This window comes from Pseudochaenichthys georgianus, unplaced genomic scaffold, assembly GCF_902827115.2.
Source record: "Pseudochaenichthys georgianus unplaced genomic scaffold, fPseGeo1.2 scaffold_717_arrow_ctg1, whole genome shotgun sequence".
NCBI classification, from domain to species: domain Eukaryota; kingdom Metazoa; phylum Chordata; class Actinopteri; order Perciformes; family Channichthyidae; genus Pseudochaenichthys; species Pseudochaenichthys georgianus.
This window is the reverse complement of record NW_027263270.1, coordinates 1-12862: the sequence shown is the minus strand read 5'-3', so window position 1 is coordinate 12862 and position 12862 is coordinate 1. Positions and strand designations below refer to the sequence as shown.

Here is a 12862-nt window from a genome sequence, read left to right as displayed (position 1 = left end):
GAGGGTCTGAGGACAGAGGGTCTGAGGACAGAGGGTCTGAGGACAGAAGGTCTGAGGACAGAGGGTCTAAGGACAGAGGGTCTGAGGACAGAGGGTCTGAGGACAGAGGGTCTGAGGACAGAGGGTGTCGTATTGTCATACTGATATTCTGTACACACTGTGAAGACCACTGAGACAAATGTAACATGTGTGATATTGGGCTATAAATAAACACCGATTGATTGTTTGAAGAGTACTATAAGACACTCCACTCTAATCCACCATTAGCTGATGAAAGCACAATAAGAAACTTAACCTTAACTGGCTTGATCTGCCATCTACAGGTGAGATACAGAATGACACCATTACGTCGCAATTTACAGCTGATGAGCTGGAAGCTGCGATCAGCAAATCACCGGCAGCGATGGGTTCCCAGCGGAGTTCTATAACACGTTCACGGAGGAGCGAACACCTCTGCTTCTGTCTTGCTTTGATTGGACTCTGAAAGAAGGCAGGGCTCCCCATCTTGGAGGGAAGCAATTATTTCCATGCTGCCTAAGGAAGGCAAGGACAAAGACCACTGTGAAGATTAGAGGCCCATTTCTCTTTTAAACGTGGACCACAAGCTGCTTACCTCAAGCATCTGTGAAAGATCTTATTCATGAAGATCAAACTGGATTCATGAGAGGGCGCCACACAAGCCAATATGAGAAGGACTCTCCGTAGTGTAGACAATGCGCATACAAAGGGCACGAGTATGGTTCTGGTAGTCTGGACGCAGAAAAGGCGTCAGTTGGTCTTTTTGATATGAAGAATTAGGAGGTTTGGTTTGAATGGAAATGCAATTCGGTGTTTTAAGACTAATCATGAACCTACGGCTAGGATCAACGTAATGGGAGTGTGTCCAACAGGACTCAGCCGGAGAGAGGCTATAGCGATACGGCAGAGTGCAGATCTGCAGGGAGTCGATATATAGGGGGGGGGGGGGGGGGGCATATCATTGGGCTGTTTGCAGATGTGTTAGTTTTTCTTGAGCCACCAGATGTATGCTTCCCAAACCTGATGAACCTACTCCACACATGGTCACTATTCAGCGTATAAAGTGAACGTAACAAAAACTCTAATTCTCTCACTCCCTCTCCATCCCATCAGGTCAGACATGTAACTCAAATGGAGTTCAATGACTTATCGTGGTGTAACTATAACCAAACACTTTCTAACCCGTTTGAAGCCAATTATAACTAAATTGATGACAACATCCGAAAGGATGTAGAAAGGCGGTCCACCCTCCCTTTAGACTTCAGTGCCAGAATGCAAACGGTTAAAATGAGTATCCTACCGAGGCTGCTGGATTTTTTTCAGTCTCTTCCAATTGATGTTGACGGGTGGCGCAGTGGTCTGTGCGTTTGATGATGAGATCAAGGGGCGTTGGGGAACTCCAGTTCGAAACCCGCTCCCGCCCACTGCGTCAGGCCGTCGTGTCCTTGGGCAAGACACTTCACCCAAATTTGCTCCTGTGGGTATTGTCCACAGTAGATGACCATTACATGTATGATCTGTATGTGTAATGTGTATTTGTAAAGCGCTTTGAGAGTCATTGAGAAAGCGCTATAATAAATATAAGGATTATTATTATATTATATTATTATGTTCCACAAAAGAAATTCATATCCTGGGACAGGATGATTTCTAGATCTGTTTGGAATAGTAAAAAACCAAGAATAGGATTTAGGACACTTCAGTTGCCTAAAGCAAGGGGGGGATGGGCTTTACCAAACCTTAGGGAATACTTCTCTGCAGCCCAGCTCAGACCTTTGGCCTCCTGGCGTAGACCAGATTATGAGTCTGGATGGAGAGCCACAGACAGGGAGGTGCAGGGTCGCCACATGCAGGCTTTGGTAGGAGATAGGAATTTGATGAGGGCTCTGAGAGGTGAAATGGATCCGATAGTTGCGTTTACACTCGAGGTCTGGAATGCTGTAGTAGCAAAATACAAATTAAAGAGAGGGATACACACTAGTCGTCGACCGATAATCGGCCGGGCCGATATTCCGCATTTGACCGATTATCGGTATCGGCCTTTTTTTATCAAATTGCCGATAAAACTTTGGCTCTGATGCGGCCGTTTCTCTGTCTGCAGTCACCACGCTCTGTACACGAGCAATGTCCCGCCCACAGCGCTGTCTGATAGGCTATTACTGAAGTGTCAATCAACACTGAAGATTTTCCGGGCGGGAGCCAGCCAGAGAGGCGGGACCTTCTCAGATTACAGGCAGGTGCGAAGAACGCAGACACAGACAGAGGCAAGCAGCAGCGCTGAGCGGCAGAGCCATACATGTGTTTCCAAGGTAAATCAGTTGAAAGCCGAAGCTCAATAAACATCCCAATCCCCTATGCTGAAGCTGCAGAAACAGCACGATCTATTGATCCAGTTCTATCAGCTTCCCAGTTACACAGGGACGCGGGAAGTCAGTCAGAGTTGGGGGTGCGTGCAGCGTCTCGCAGCGGAGTAACTGGGGAGGGGGGGGGGGCTGCGAGTGGAGCCTCGCAGTTTTTCAGGTTGATATGTGAAGCTCATCAGCTAGCCAACATGTATTTAGCAAATGTTTAGCAACATATTAGAAGTGAGGCTACGAGACTAACGTTCTACTGTAATAGCCTCACTTTTAATAGTGTGCAAAACATTAGCACTAGTGTTTTGCAGTTGCTAGCAGCTTATTGGGATGTTATGCTAGACAGGCAGATATAATAAATGAAGCATTATTGTTAGTTGAGCATGTCAGCCTGCAGCCCCACTTCCTGTCTCTCTCTCTAACTCACTGCAGACGGCTGCACTAAAGAAAAGGCTCAGAGAGGAAACCAGTTGTAAGATGTTTAAAAGTTCATTAAACATAATATATGCTTTAATGCATTTCAAAGAAGTTGAGTTGGAGTTTGTGTTTTTCTACATTTTGACACCAAGATTTTTTTTTTACTGCAAATGTATATCGGTTCCAAATATCGGTTATCGGTCTCCTTGATTACTAATAATTGGTATCGGCCTTGGAAAAGCCATATCGGTCGATCCCTAATACACACGCTGAGGTGGTTTGCGTACGATTCCAATTTTAAACCAGGGGTGTACGACCCAACGTTCAAAGGATGGGTGCAAAAGGGCATGACAGCAATGTGTACGGTTTCAGAAAAGGGTGAATTGATGGGTTTTCAGGACTTTCAGACGGGGGTTATTTTAGATCCATGCAGTTCAGACACCATTTTGTGAAAGAGATGCGGCTGAATGCAGACGGATCTTTAGATACGGTAACTGGGGTGGATGTGGATGCGTATCGGCAGAAGGGCTCTCGGGTCGTCTCTGCTTTCTACCAGGCTTTGGGGGAATCGACTATCCACATAAAAGCTAAATGGGAAGCGGAGTTACAAATACACATTTCAGAGGAAGAATGGTTTCAAATGTTCGAGACGCAATTCACAAACTCATTAGTACGGAGGGGATTCTGCTGGAAGAGCCTGGCGCGCTTTGAACATGGGAACATCAAGGATGCTGTGATGGGAGGCGGTCTGTATTTGACTAAGGTTTTACTTGCAGCGAGTAAGAAAGCTTTAATGTGAACGCTCCGACTCGGGAGCAGGAAAGTGTTGAAGATATTTCTGTCATGGAAAAGATGACATGTTTTGAGAATCCAAGAGAACGCATTCAAAGGGAAAAGTGGAATATTGACACGGCTGACACCAAGGAGAAAGCGGATGACTAATTCAATCGTGTACGGTCTGTGTGAATATTGAAGGTCTTCAGACAACTAGTATTTATGGTGCTTTATTTTACAACTGATTTGTGTGTATTATGTTTTGTTGTTCTGTTGTTATTGTTGTGAAAACTCAATAAAAACATAAGTATAAAAAAAAGACCCTTTTTCTTCTTCTATCTTTTTTCTCAACTCTTACTTTTTGTGAAACTTTTGACGACAAGTCAGATTTTTTCGCAAATTCTTACCTTTTTCTCAAAATAAAAAAATTGTTTCTCGAATTTCACTTTTTACTCAAAATCTTGACTCGTCTAAAATGTCGGACTTTTTCTCAGAGTTTCAAAACGTTAACTTATTCCCCAGAATCTCGGTTATGACTTTTTTCTCAAAATTCTGACCATAAAATTCAATAAGTTGGTCCTTTTATTTGCAATTGGTGGATAAAACTATGGATGTTTTAAAATAGATATTAAAAAAGGAACTATGACCCCATCTCAGTTCTGAGATTCTCCTCGCTGCCTAGCAACTGGAGACAATACATCCAGATTCAAAAACAGCATGAAAAAAACTTTATTTCTACTTGACTTTATTAAAAAATATCAACAAAATGATCAGGAAACATGCGCACACACACACATACACACATCCAACACACACACACACACACAAAGCAGTATCCAACACACACACACACACACACACTCAGGACAATAAGCAGACATCATATAGTTTGTTTCTTGGCAAGCTGACAGTTATTCGACAACACAAAAACAAAAACGACAAACCCTTCGAGAAGTGAAGAGTTTCCTCCTTAAAACACTCCGTGAGAGACGATGAACGCGAACAGAAACCACCTGGTGTGACTTTCCAAAAATATACAATATTTATATAATTACATGCAGAGGAATCTCCAGCTGTCCGGAGGAACCTCTTCACTTCCTGCTAATACATGTCACACACACACACACACACACACACCTGATTTACATTCAACACAATCTACAAAAATAGACCATTTTACACTCTGCATGTTGAGTCCAAACGCCCCCCCGTTAGCTCGTCTTTAATATCAATAAGCTAATCGTCTTTATTCACATATGGACACGTGAACAGATGCTACGCTAAGCTAGCTCCTTATTTGCCAAATGTGAAAAACGAAAATAACGAGAATAACTTTGTTTTGAAATCAATAACGCAGCTCTTTCTTTGGGGGTTAAATTACAGGCGTTGCTGAAACAGGAAGTACGTCCGTTTACTGGGGAGAATTTCAAAATAAAACACTAGCAGGAACTCTGAAAAGACTCCAGCCGAGTGTGGACTTCATCTTTTTGGTAGTTTCATTCTGAAATGCCAGCATAGACACTTCAACATAAATATCAGCGTGACGGTCTGGAGAGCGATTTCAAAATGGAAAAGAAACAGAAAGAAAAGTCGGTTTCAGAAAACAGCCCAAAAAAAGATTGAAATGTCTCAATATTTTACAATATGACACTTTTTGCAGAAGTCTCCAGTAAGAAATCTATATTTCGTGTTTCAATGTCTTTTAGAGGCAAAATAACCCCCAATAACTCAGAGTCGTTCTTTTCCGAGTCCCGTCAAATGTCTAAACCCCCTCGTATTTGTTTTCTGATGCTTCCAGACCCTCGACGTAGTTTGGTTTAAAACTGGTTTACCTTCTTATTAATTCACCGTTATATATATTTGTAATAGCTCTCCGGACAGACGAAGACGACGAGGAGGAATGACGGAGCTTTGAGTCCAGAAACGTCCAGAGGAAGCTTCCCGTCTCTGGTTTTGAAGTCTGTTCGCTGTGCCTCACTTCTTCATGTAGACGCTCTTATTGTGGCGGGGTGTCGCGCTGTCAAAGGAGGAAGGAGTATTCAGATTATTTACTTTACTACATTATCGTGAAAATACTTCATAACAAGTCAAAGTGTCATTTAAAATGTGGCATCGGGCTGATGGGATTAGTGCCGAGCGATGAACTGAAGATGTGTTCAGATCAATAAGCAATCTGTCCAAGTGATCCATAATCCCATCAAATCTACGTTTGGACATTTTGAGGGAAATCCGAATGTTGAGAATTTGAAACGCCGATTTTTTTCTCACATTAATTTTTTCTCAAAAAATATTTCCCCTCAATTCTTACTTTTTCTCATTTTCTCAAAATGCTAATTTTTTTCTCAAAATTCTTACTTTTTCTCAACATTTTTAATTTTACTCCAAGTTAAAACAATTCTTAGATTCGTATAAAAATTCTTACTTTTTCTCAATTGTTTGTTTTATCAAAAAAAATGCTTTTTTACAACATTTTTCCTCAAAATTTCAAAAACGGACTTATTCTCAAAATTGTGACTTTTTTTCTCAAATTGTTATTTTTTTCTCATAATGATAATTAATCAACATTCTTACTTTTTCAACATTTAGATTTTTTCCTCAATTTCAAAAACTGACTTATTCTCTAAATCTCCAAATTATGACTTTTTCAAATTACTTTTTCTTAAATTCTTACTTTTTTCTCTCGAAATTCTATAATTTTCTCAAATTCTAAAAATTCTTACTTTTTTCATACATTTCAATTTTTTTCTCAAAATGTAAAAATCTGATTTTCAATAATTACTGCACCTGAAAAGCATCCGGCAGTTTCTATGTGCTGCAGACCCTACTTTACTACATTTCTATTAACATCTCCAGGTTCACCTCAGGACTAACAGTAGCTCCTCCCACCTGCTCCTCATTGGCTGAGCACCAGCTGCTGCAGGTAAGCCTGAGTGAGGCCTCTCAGCTCCTCCAGAGTGTAGTCCTCGGGCATCGGCAGGCGGGCGATGTGCGGCGCCAGACGAGCCAATGGGATGCTGAGCGGGTGCTGCAGACTCAGGACCACACGCAGGATGTTCGCCACGCGCTTAGCCATCTCTAAGGGGGGCAATACATTTATTTATAGCACCTTTCAACACAAGGCAATTCAGAGCGCCTTGCAAACATGAAAGACAATTGCATTAAGAAATAGTGCAGCAGAAACAGTGGCATTTAAAAACACTCATTTAAAAGCAAAGGTAATAAACATGTTTATTTCTAGTCTTTTCATTTCTCTCATGGACAATGTCTTCTTTTGCTGCTGCATCGCAAACATTTCCCAAATTAGACCAATGAAGTACTTCGTATCTTATCAGAGGCACGTGAATACAAGTTACAGAGCAGCGAGACACCCCAGGTGAATAGGGTACTTTTTTTAACTTAAAGGTATCAGCTAGAAAGTTCTCCAGTTAATTACTTACAATAAGGCAATTGTCTTTTGTATTACAAGTGTTCTGAAATAGCATGTTTAAATATGCAAATTATCAAATACCTCATTAAATATGCGCATATTTTAACACATTTCAGGAATCGAAATCTGAACTTTGGATAAAGCCAGGTTCAAAATTCTGGTTTCATTTTGTAGTCATATTAGCATCTAAGGCTTTTACAGAAGGGATTTTGGATATCTCTTTTTATCACTCCATAAATCAGAACATACTGTCAACAGCCCTAACATATCAATTTTCGCCATGTTTTAGGTATACAATGTTGTATAATTCAGGCTGTGAATTATATATGAACAAACCTTTCTGTAAAAGCCTTCATAATATTGATAGGAATATAACTGGAAGGTTTGGTGTCTCTACGTGCTACTGACGTTGACATTTCAAACTCATTTTGAGGAAACGACCTTTTCAGATTGCAGTGAGGCGCTAGCTAACCCCTCCTGTTCTCTGGACGACAGCTCGCGCCTCGACGCACTCCGTGAAGGCATTTCATGTTCGGGGTCATTTGTTTTTCGTATAACCTTGCTTCGTGCAAGTGACAATTGTTGTTGTCTTCTCTGTGAACGTTTTTTTCGCCGTTCTTTTGCCATTTTGAGATTTCAATTTCTAGCGGAAAGCTAACCAGGAAGTGTTTTAGCACACCACGTGACGCCTCTGAACGAATCACGACGTCAGAAATTGACACCAGCCAATGAGATTTCGTTTCTTGGTTTAAGACCCCTTAGTGCTTTCACGATTGGTTGCTGATAAAAAGGAAATGACCATACTTTGGATCCGATGAGATTGTGCAGGAGAGACGGAGCTTTCCAGCGATATCCCTGTTGCCATGGTGCACACAGCGGTCGCGGTACTTTATGTTACGTTAGAAAGCTAACTTTTGGTGAATTCAGGAGAAATCTACAGACGCAAACAGACAAACTAAAGTAAAATAAACACGTAAATGTGTATTTTGTACGTTTTCCTTCAAAAGCCTGAAAGAAAACACGTTTTAGAATCAAAATAGCACAAAATCTCAAAATGTACCCGTACTTGAAAAGCGATGTTTCTGCCGGCCGTGTCTCGCCTTCAACGCAGCGGCAAAAAGAAAAGTCTTCAGCCTGGATTTAAAAGCGGCGGAGCGGCAGGTTTCTGGAGTTAGCTCCAGATGTTCTGGATTAACCGAGCTAACCGTCAGTTAGCACGATTAGCTCGGCTGGTTCACTGACCTACCCGACCGTGGGATATAAGAGACTTCCTGTTCTCTGCCATCTAACAAATAAACGACGACGACGACTCCGCAACTCAACCGACTCTCTCTGTGTCCGATACACCGACACACTGACCCTGCCTTATGGCGGTCACTGTCGTTTAAAATAACAAGTAAGGGGGGGGGGGGATTCAGAGAATAAAGTAAATAAAGTTATTTCTAGATTCTGGAATATGTATCCGTCTCGAGGGTCGTACCTTTCTGTGATTAAAATCGTAAGTAACCGTTTGTGACTTTCCGTTTCCCTGACCCTCGTCCTCCCTAGCTCCTCGGCCAATCAGCTGCTGCCGTTTACACGAAGAGGTAAGGAGCTCGTACCTGATTGGGCGAGGCGGTCTCTGGCACAGCTACAGGGCAGCAGCTCGATGCGGCTGCAGAGAGACGTCACGTCAGAGTGGAGACGCTCCAACTCATATCCTGCGTTCTCCAGCTGAAACAACAACAACAACAACATCAGGTACGTTAGTGTTTACATTTAGCACCACGTCACGTCCAGGTGCTTCCGTGCCGGTCAGATACCTGCTGAATCCGCTCCAGCGTCTGGATGACCCGGATGTAGTCGAGGTACACCCCCCCCGCGGTGTCCCAGTCCTGGATGGTGGCGCTGCGTTCAGGGACCGCCAGACCCTCCAGGAACTCCAGCAGGAAGTTGTGGTTATCGTTGATGATGCAGTCTGAGGGGAATGAATGCAACGCAGCTCTTACACTCCGTAAAGCCGGTCTGTGTGTGTGTGTGTGTGTGTGTGTGTGTGTGTGTGTGTGTGTGTGTGTGTGAGTCTGTTACCTGAGGCCAGGTGCTGGATGAGCAGCCGGTGGCACTGGCTCCAGGCTCCGGCTCTGTACAGGTGCAGCGCCTCCTGCTGGTGGGCGGCGTGCCTGCGGGCTCTGGTGGCTTTGGCCTGATGGATCCAGGTCTCCGGGAGCAGAAGCCTCTCAGTGAGGAAGCGCTCCCTCTGCTGAGAGTCCTCCGTCTCCTGCAGGGGGCAGTAGAGCGCCAGCATCTCCTTCACCGCCCGCTCACGCTGCCTGCACACAGGAAGTACGCAGGTTATTTGTACCCCGTGTGCTTGGCTTGCAAGTCAAAGACAGAGTAATGCAACACCCTGTGCGCTACAGGTCAACAGAAGTCTTACGTGTGGTCGTGGATGTGCATCAGGATGAAGATGGCCATGTGCCAGAGGCCTTTGCTCTCCAGCTGAGCGGCGTAGCTGCTGTGCAGGAGGCCCTGTCGAGAGGAGCTCAGGTGAGTGTAGTGCAGCGCCTGAAGGACGCCCCACAGGTGCCAGCTGAGTCTGTAGTCCAGACGCTGCCAGGTGACGCTCAGAGGGTCGAGCAGCTGCTGCAGGCTGTAGTGTCTGGAGAGAGAGGGGACGTTATACATCTGCCCGTCTGGCACCAACAGCCACGCTCTGATGCTCTGCCAGGTCCTCTTGACCTCCACATGCCTAAAGGTATTGCGTTGCTGCCATGTGATTGGCTGATTAGATATTCGTCTGTTCATCTTTACAGTACAGAGATCTACTGTATAGGCACACCAAGAACTAGCTGGGTCCTGGGTCCTGGTGTTCTGGCTGGTCTGATTGGGATCAGAACGCGTTCACCTGTCCCCGTAGAGCTTCAGAACGCGTTTACTTTTTCATACCAAGGACACTTAACCAATAAAACAACACTCGCGGACCACCTAACTCCACAAATATCCAAAAACACATCGTTTTTTACAAATCGCCTGAAAATTGTACAAACAAGTGGCAACATGTGTGATGACGGTGTTTATCTGGGCTACACCATGCAATCGAAAGTGAAACTTAAGCTCGCTCCATTGCGGAGATATTCCCGCGAGAGTGCGAAAAACTTGAAAATGTGAAATGTTACCAATATACGCACGGACCACTAGGGGGCGCTCACGGGCCACCAGTGGTCCGCAGACGCACTGCTGTAGAGCTTCAGGACGTGTTTACCTGTCCCTGTAGAGCTTCAGGAGGTGGAAGCAGAGGTCGTGCAGAGGGCGTTTGGTTTCCTCCTCTTCCTCCTCCTCCAGGTGAGGCTCCTCCTCCTCCAGGTAGGGGGGCAGGGGGGCCACGGCGTACTTCCCCCCCTCACAGGAGCCCTGCAGGGTTTAAAACGTGTCACATTTAATAAAGTCCTCCGAGAAGAACCACAACATTGGTGTGAGTGCTGACGGCTGGCTGGAGCTAAACTACCGGGGCTAAACGCTAACTTTTTTAAGTGGTTGCCAGGCAACCAGGCATCAGCTTTTGGTTGCCAAATCTGAAAATACAGTTGCCATTTTTAGTCACCTTATATTTAAATAATTAAGATACTATACAGTTATACATCAACTTAATAATGAACAGAAAAGAATGTTCAAATGCTTTACAATAAGTAATTAACACAATTACTTATTGTAAAGCTAAGCTAAGCTAAGCTAAGCTAAGCTAAGCTAAGCCAAGCTAAGCCCACCCTCAATTGCTGGAATACTAAACACCAGTAGCTGCTGTCCTTCACAGATCCCTCGCAAAGGACTTGAGCAAGTCACTGGTTTCTTGGTCATCCGTTGTCTCCCTTTCAAATGTGGGTTGTCTTGACCTCTGTGCTGACCCCACCATAGATCCATTGGCCCTTCAGCATTGAAGTCTTGACCTCTGTGCTGACCCCCACCATCGATCCACTGGCCCTTTCTCTGCCCTCATTGGTCATGTGCGCGTTGGAGGAGGGGCTCTGTGAGGAAGTCTGAAGGAAGGGGCACATTTTCTCCGGTTGTGTATTTTCAAATTCTAGCGCACTCGAGCTGCTTCTCCGTTCTTACCTTTAACTCTTGTTAGGGTGCAGCTATATTTCAAAGTGGGCCCGTTTTAATTATGTAGTCCTTCGTGTGCAGAGGACTCCCCAAGTGCTGGGTTTGATGTATGTTGAAGTAGGCCTGTGTATTATTTGTAATTCTCCTTTTGGAGTTCTTTGTTTCTGATGAGGTTAAGTTTTATATCATGTAATAAATAGCCTAATAAACGCAAACAAACTGCAGTTTTTGTTTGATATAACAATAAATACAACTTTAACTTTATTTCCACCAAGCTGTGAAACACGATCTGCGGCTCCAGACAAAACATGTTTGGGAAAAAGGAGCAAAATGGCTCTCTTGGTCAGAAGGTTGCAGACCCCTGGGCGGGCCGACCTTTCGACCCCACGGTCAAACAACTTACTTTGCTTCGCCATTGTTTGTAAAACGTGCGTCGCTTTCTGGCGCCGTAATCACACGTGAAACTCAAGTCCCAGGTTCCGACTCGTCACAACAATAATTAAATATCGCTCGATACAACAAATAATTAACATGTATCTTTTGGGGTGCACATTCAGCCGTCCTTATTTCTTCATGTGAAAAACTGGCCAAGAAGAGGTTAATATTTGTTCTGAATGGTTGCCAAGGGCAACCGCTACTGTCGAGTCCTGACTACATATAAAAAGGTTTAGATGTCTTTAGAGAGACCCGTTTTATTATTAAGAGATATCGTACGTTGTTCCGTCTCCTCGATGTGGGCGTGGGCTTTCATCAGAACTCTCCCATTGAGAGAATCGAGCCAGACACTGAGATGTCGTTGAATGTTTTGTGTCCATGACGACGGAGAGGTAAACGTTACCTGGAAGGCAGCCTCGTACCCGGACAGCGCGTCGGCCACGGAGGAGGTGGGCGGCAGCAGGAACCAGAGGGAGACGCCGACACAGCGCTTCCAGTCCAACTCGGAGAACACGTTCACCGACGAGTCGGACGACTGCCACACCTGAGAGGAGAGCGCAGGTGAGCCCCTTCATCCAGCAGGGTGTGTGTGTGTGTGTGTGTGTGTCTCACCCCTCTCCCTGACAGCAGTGTGTGTGTGTGTGTGTGTGTGTGTGTGTGTGTGTGTGTGTGTCACCCCTCTCCCTGACAGCAGGGTGTGTGTGTGTGTGTGTGTGTGTGTGTGTGTGTGTGTGTGTGTGTGTCTCACCCCTCTCCCTGACAGCAGGGTGTGTGTGTGTGTGTGTGTGTCTCACCCCTCTCCCTGACAGCAGTGTGTGTGTGTGTGTGTGTGTGTGTGTGTGTGTGTGTGTGTGTGTGTGTCTCACCCCTCTCCCTGACAGCAGGGTGTGTGTGTGTGTGTGTGTGTGTGTGTGTCTCACCCCTCTCCCTGACAGCAGGGTGTGTGTGTGTGTGTGTGTGTGTGTGTGTGTCTCACCCCTCTCCCTGACAGCAGGGTGTGTGTGTGTGTGTGTGTGTGTGTGTGTGTGTGTGTGTGTGTGTGTGTGTGTGTGTGTGTGTGTGTGTGTGTCTCACCCCTCTCCCTGACAGCAGGGTGTGTGTGTGTGTGTGTGTGTGTGTGTGTGTGTGTGTGTGTGTGTGTGTGTGTGTGTGTGTGTGTGTGTGTCTCACCCCTCTCCCTGACAGCAGGGTGTATATCTTCAGTCTCTCCTCAGGAACGTAGCTGTCCGTCTGAAGGCTCCTCCAGTCGTTCAGCTGCAGAAACAGCAGCTCTCTGCAGTCCTGAGACCCCCCCGCCTGGGAGAGGAGGAGAGAGAGACGGTGGTCTCCTGGGGGGGTGGGGGAGAGGGGAGAGAGA

General features: G+C 45.2%; 1 protein-coding gene across 1 annotated transcript; it reads right to left on the bottom strand.

The window, feature by feature from the left end:
- Positions 1 to 4291: 4291 nt before the first annotated feature.
- Positions 4292 to 12832, bottom strand: LOC117443973 (nuclear pore complex protein Nup98-Nup96-like). The gene is made up of 9 exons (XM_034079764.1): positions 12676 to 12832; positions 11909 to 12049; positions 10232 to 10380; positions 9407 to 9628; positions 9058 to 9299; positions 8793 to 8947; positions 8592 to 8703; positions 6450 to 6638; positions 4292 to 5580 (listed from the first exon to the last, which is right to left on the bottom strand). The coding sequence occupies exons 4-8, from the start codon at positions 9442 to 9444 to the stop codon at positions 6457 to 6459; spliced, it is 729 nt and encodes a 242-aa protein (XP_033935655.1). The 5' UTR covers positions 9445 to 9628; positions 10232 to 10380; positions 11909 to 12049; positions 12676 to 12832; the 3' UTR covers positions 4292 to 5580; positions 6450 to 6456.
- Between the last annotated feature and the right edge of the window lie 30 nt (positions 12833 to 12862).

Bases quoted from the DNA above. Each gene is read 5' to 3' on its own strand.
- LOC117443973 (XM_034079764.1), bottom strand. From the start codon at position 9,444: ATGGCCATCTTCATCCTGATGCACATCCACGACCACAC. The intron at 9,300-9,406 runs GTAAGACTTCTG...TCCTGTGTGCAG, and splicing joins ATGCACATCCACGACCACAC to GCAGCGTGAGCGGGCGGTGA. The intron at 8,704-8,792 runs GTATCTGACCGG...TTGTTGTTTCAG, and splicing joins CGCTGGAGCGGATTCAGCAG to CTGGAGAACGCAGGATATGA.